General features: G+C 45.9%; 1 protein-coding gene across 1 annotated transcript; it reads right to left on the minus strand.

Moving 5' to 3' along the window:
- Positions 1-1449: 1449 nt before the first annotated feature.
- LOC139188590 (uncharacterized) lies at positions 1450-1872 on the minus strand. Its single transcript, XM_070806202.1, has one exon. It carries the CDS (start codon positions 1870-1872, stop codon positions 1450-1452), a length of 423 nt encoding a protein of 140 aa, XP_070662303.1.
- Positions 1873-6174: the final 4302 nt, after the last annotated feature.

Consider the following 6174-nt stretch of genomic DNA (forward strand, 5'->3'; position numbering starts at 1 on the left):
AGTATTCGCATTCTTGCATTTGCTCTTTATTCTTCGAAGTGTTTGTGTTTTTGTTGATGATGTGACTGTACTTGAAGTTTTGAAGTTTCAAGTTGCCTATGTACCCCCGGTTGATGAGGGATCAAGTCACAACGTAGTTCAAATGAGCGATGAATTTTTTTTTTTTATGGTGATTTTGATGATGATTTTGCCATACACAGTTTATGCTCTTGCGGGCCAAGAGCTTTGTGTCGTGTGTGGTTTAGGCTCATGCAGGCTAGGAGCCTGGGTCGTCACTTTTTAAGGGTAGTAGCGCTTCAAGAATCTGCCATTAATGGGGCCGATCTTTAAGCCGTCTTCTGCCATGATTAAGTAGGCGCCGTTCGTGTAGACCTCTTGTATTACGTACGGTCCATCCCACTTTGATGTGAACTTGCTTTTTGTCTTGTGAGTTGTGATGATAGGCCTTCGTAATGCAAGGACAAGATCTCCAGTTTGGAAAGACCTTGGGCGGACCTTCTTGTTGAATGCCTTGGATAGCCGTGCTTGGTAGCATTCTAAGTGTTGTTGAGCTTCGAGCCTTCTTTCGTCGAGTGCTTCCAACTCTTGAAGGTGCAACTTTGCATTCTCTTCATCAGTCAAGCCTTCTTGTATAGCCATCCTTAGTGAGGGGATTTGACTTTCTAGCGGTAGAACAGCTTCCACGCCATATACGAGAGAATAAAGGGTAGCTTGGGTAGGAGTCTTATGCGTCGTCCTATATGCCCAAAGTGCTTCGCTTATTCTTTCGTGCCAGTCTCTCTTTGTTCGGCCGATCACCTTCTTTAAGAGGTTGCACAATGTTTTGTTGAATGTTTCTGCAAAACCGTTGGCTGGAGCATGATACATGGAAGACTTGTGCTGCTTGAACTTGTATTTCTCACAGAGCTCGTCTACAAGTCAGTTGGAGAACTGTTTTCCATTGTCAGTGATAATGTAGCGAGGCACACCATATCTGTGGGTGATATGCTCTTTGATGAAACGGACAACGGTTTCATTTTTTACTTCCCTTAAGGGTATGGCTTTAGCCCACTTGGAGAAGTAATCTGTTGCAGTTAGGATGTGAGCTTCTCCTGCAGATGACTTTGGAGTAATTGGTCCTACGACGTCCAATCTCCATGCATCGAATGGCCATGAAGCAGCTGTAGAGTGTAATGCTTCAGGTGGTTGATGTATGAAGTTGGTGTGGAATTGGTAGGCTTGGCACCTTTTGGCATGTTCCAAGCAATCCTTCACCATGCTTGGCCAGCAGTAACCCATTCTTTTAAGCTGGAAATGTAGCTTTGGTCCAGATTGATGCGCCCCGCACACGCCTAAGTGTGCTTCTTCCATGGCTTCATTGGCTTCTTCCTCACCTAGGCATCTCAGAAGTACTCCTTCAAAAGAGCGCCGGTAGAGTGTTTCTTTGTAATAGAGGAAGCGAGGTGCTCGTCAGCGTATTTCAGAGCGGTGTCTAGAATCATTTGGAAGTTTTCCATGCTCTAAGTAGTCAATCAACGGTTGTCTCCATTCTTCAACATCGACTGGAAGTACTGAGATGACATTTGTATCATCTAATAGCATTTCGGTGACCAGGGGGATGACCCATCTTTGGCAAACTGGCACGTCTGCAGCTTCGTCTTCTCCTAGTGTCATACTCGAGGCTAGGTTGGCGAGAGCGTCTGCCATTTGATTTTCTTTTCTCGGCACATGTTCTAGTGTTACGGCCTCGAACTTTTGTAGCAGCTGAGTTGCCAGTCGGAAGTACGGAACGAGATCATCTTTCCTCACCTCATATTCAGTTAAGAGTTGACTAATTATGAGCTTAGAGTCGCCATATACCTCAAGGGTTGTGATTTCCATGTTGATTGCCATTTGGAGCCTGATGATTAATGCTTGGTACTCAGCGACGTTGTTGGAGCATAATTCGCTTAGTTGGAATGAATAAGGTAGTATTTACCTTTGTGGCGACATGAATACTACTCCTGCCCCCACTCCGTCTGCTCGTGCGGATCCGGCGAAGAACATCGTCCATGTCGGGAATATGTCGATGTAGAATACCTCATCGTCAGGCAAGTCGTTTGAGATTTTCCAATCGGCTGGGATTGGATGATCGGCAAAGAAGTCTGCTAATGCTTGTCCCTTGACGGCTTTAGCTGGGACGTAGATGATCTCGTATTGATTGAGAAGCAACGCCCATTTAGATAGTCGCCCTGTCAAAACTGGCTTGGACATGACGTATTTAACTGGGTCAGCTTTAGCAACCAAGTGGATGGTGTAAGCATGCATGTAATGTCTGAGCTTCTGGATGGCAAACACCAAGGCAAGGCATATTTTTTCTATTGGGGATTAGTTCAACTCAGCGCCGGTGAGCGTTCGACTCAGGTAGTAAAGCGCTCATTCTTTCTGGAATTCGTTTTCCTATGCCAAGAGTGCTCCCACTAAACTTTCCTGAGCGGCGATGTACAATATGAGTGGTTTCCCGGGCACAGGCGCCCCCAGGACAGGTGGACTTGATAAATATTTTTTTATGCTTTCAAAAGCATTGTGGCACGCTTCGTCCCATACGAACGGAACATCCTTTTTCATGAGTCGACTGAATGGTTGACAACGCCTTGCAAGGTTGGAGATGAAGCGTCTGATGAAGGCTAGTCGTCCTTGTAGACTTTTCAGCTCGTGCAGGTTTCTTGGCTCGGGCATGCTTTGAATGGCCTTGATCTTTGATTGGTCCACTTCAATGCCACGGTGCTTGACAATGAAGTCGAGGAACTTTCCAGAGGTGACGCCAAACGCACACTTTAACGGGTTCATTTTGAGGTTGTATTTTCGCAGCCTTTCGAACACTACTCGCAAATCCTTCAAGTGATCTGATCTTTTCTTTGTTTTGACCACCACGTCATCCATATAACATCTACGTTTTTGTGTAGCATGTCATTGAAGATTTTCTGCATTGCTCGTTGATATGTGGGTCCAGCGTTCTTTAGACCAAAGGGCATCACCTTGTAGCAGTAGATACCATTTGGAGTGCGGAATGCTGTTAGTTCCTCATCTTCGAAAGCCATATGAATTTGATTGTATCCAGAAGAGCCATCCATGAATGACAGTGCCTCGTGGACAGTGGTTGCATCCACCATGATTTCGATGATCGGCAAGGGAAAGTCGTCTTTCGGGCAAGCGTCATTAAGGTCTCGGAAGTCTACACAAACACGTATTTGTCCAGATTTCTTAAGGACGATGACGATGTTGGAGATCCACTTGGGGTATTGCACCTCTCGAATGAAGCCTGCTTCGATTAGCTTGTCAATCTCTACCTCGATTTGTGGAATGAGCTCGAATCGATAGCGCCTTTGAGTTTGCTTTATCGATCGCGTTTCAGGCTTAACTGCAAGATGATACACAGCGATGACAGGGTCAAGGCCGGGCATTTCCTTGTAAGTCCAAGCAAAGATGTCTTTGTACTCTGATAACAGTAGGTAATACTCTTCTACCTCGTCCGCACTTAGCAGCGCACTCACGAAGATAGGTTTCTGCTCCTCTTTTGTGCCTAAGTTGAGTTCCTTGAGATCATTAACCGTGGATTGCCCCCCAGCCTCAAGTTGCGGTGGCGCAGCAGTGACATCTTCTTCGGGGATCTCATCTTCTTTGCTTTCTTGGATCGTGATGTGGAAGACATCTTGGAATTCCTCTTCGGTGTCGTCCTCTTAGGCTGGTTGGCATGAAGATTGTCCAGTGCGGATGATGGTGCGCCTTCTTACTTTTAGTGGTCTATTTATGTCAACCTCCAAGATTGCTTGGCGCTTCATCCTTGAAGGAATTGAGCTTCGAATATCACCTTTTTCTGCTAGCCTGTCGAGCTTTTCTTCCTTTGACGTTGTCTCCCTATTTCTACTAAACTTCCTGTTGTCTTCAAGTCTTCCCAAAGCTGACCGACGAGGAAGAGAGATAACCGTGTCGCTTTGCTTCTTAGGTTTTGACAACCTTTCAAAAGCAGAGTCTTGGGATGTTGGCATGTTGAGCCTATTGAAAACGGAGGTTCGGTTTTGACCACCAATGCGATTAAGTGCTGACATTCTGTGTCTTGAACGATTCATCCTATCGAAGACTGATGTTCGAGGGGCGGATTTAGGCTCCTCTTGATCTTGTTCAATGCTCACGCTGATGTGTTGAGTGTTAGCATTTTTCGCTTTGCTTGAAATCTTCACGGGTGCATTTGGTGTGAAGCCAAGTCCAGCTTTGTTGTTGTCAACTCCGTAACCATGCTTCTTCAACTTCTTTTGAGTCTCGGTGAGGTCACGTTCTTTATTGTTAACGGTGTTTGAAGCCTTATTTCCATGATTCGAAGAAGAAGCGAAGTTGTACCCAGCTTTTGACATGAGTTTATAGGCGTTTGGATCAAAACCTTCTTCGGTCATCTGGGTTGGGAGAAAGCTTGGTTCCACCCCCTTTGGTAGAGCTTTTATGAAGCCTTGTGGTAGTCTTGCAACCTTAGTGTCGCCTAGCTGTGTCAGAGGCAAAACTGCATTCGTCTTGAGCAACTTTACATTATCCATATGCCGCTGTGCATCGAATTTGTTTGCTCCAGTTTCGAACGGAGATTGACCATTCTTTCTTCTCGACATCGGAATGTATCGAAAGACGGGTGTGTTTGGTCCATTTGAGGGCGTCCTACTCCCTTTGGTTGTTGCATGTTTAGCCAGCTCATTATCGTTCTTGCTTGAAGACGGCATAACTTCTTCTTCTTGCTTCTTGGGCATGGCTTGCCGCTCCTGCTTTTTAGGTGTTGCTTTGCCCGTGGATTTGATCTCTTTTGGAAGAGCTTCGGGCACCATGTCTTCATCCATGTAGAACTTGGCGTCTGCGAAATGTGATTCGGCTTCAGTGAATGGTTTGGTGTCACCATATATCACCTTCACTCTTTCTCGGTAGAATTTTAAGCATTGGTGAAGGGTGGACGGTACTACTCCATTCGCATGGATCCAAGGCCTTCCTAAGAGCAAGCCGTAGAAAGTTCTTGCATCAATCACATGGAATATCGTGCTTGACTTGATTTCACCAATAGTCATCTCCACTCGGATCATGCCCATCGCTCTTTGTCCTCCTTGATTAAAACCTTGGATTAGTAGACGACTTAGGGACAGTTCATCCACCTTGATGCCGATTGTAGTCATTGTTGACTTTGGAATGATATTTATGGTTGATCCACCATCCACAAGCATGCGGTTGACTTTGTGCTCCCTTATGTACCCAGAGACGAAGAGAGGACGGTTGTGAGGCTTAGATCCTAGCAGCAAGTCTTCGTCGGTGAAATGGATTGCGTCCTCGATGGCACAACATGTGGCACATTCATGCGGCCGAAGCTTCAAGCCTTCGTTCTTACCTTTTTGCACTTCGTGGTCATTGGGACTTTCCAAGACTGCTGCTAATGCTATTCGCATCTTCTTTGGTAATCGTAGCGCTTCCTCAATGCTAAAGTGTGTTGGCAGACCTTCTTCGAGCGTGAGAGTTTTTTCTCCCTCAGTGGTGATATCTTTGTCTTTTGAAGGTTCTTCCATTTCTACTTCGACCATATGGCATGCAGCGATAGTGCACTTTTGGAAAAAGTCATTCGGGAAGTACTCGTGCAAGGAGACAGGAATGCGTGGCTCTTGCTCCATAGGTTCCCCAGCATACGTTGGCTTATCAACTTTTACGTTTCTTTTGGGCTTCCTACTGTTGCGGTAACGGTGTTTTCTCACTTGTTCCACCTTTGGTCTTGTGGCTTGTGGTTTTGGTTTCCTTGTTTTTTTGTAGGTCACCAATGTCCATCATTCTTCATCATCGGTATGTGCTTCTTGTTCGTTTTCCCCCGACGATGGTTGTGTAGAAGGCGCCGTGTAGCTTGCGCATTGATAGGAATGGTCGGGTGTCGCTTGGAGAGGCACGGGATCGAAGGATCCAAACGCCACTGTAGTAGTATGTGTTGCGGCTGTGTCTTCAAGGTTTAGCTCGATTCTCCCTTGTTGCGCTAGCTTCATAATGAGTTCTTTAAGGACGAAGCATTTGCCCACATGATGGCTCACGATACGATGGTACTTGTAGTACTTAGGATCGTTCGTTCGATTCATTTCTTTAGGGCGCTTGCACTCTGGTAACTCAATCACCTTCTTTTCCAGCAAGTCATCTAACATTGCATCCACG

The sequence above is a fragment of the Malus domestica genome, chromosome 10, assembly GCF_042453785.1.
Source record: "Malus domestica chromosome 10, GDT2T_hap1".
In the NCBI taxonomy this organism is placed as follows: domain Eukaryota; kingdom Viridiplantae; phylum Streptophyta; class Magnoliopsida; order Rosales; family Rosaceae; genus Malus; species Malus domestica.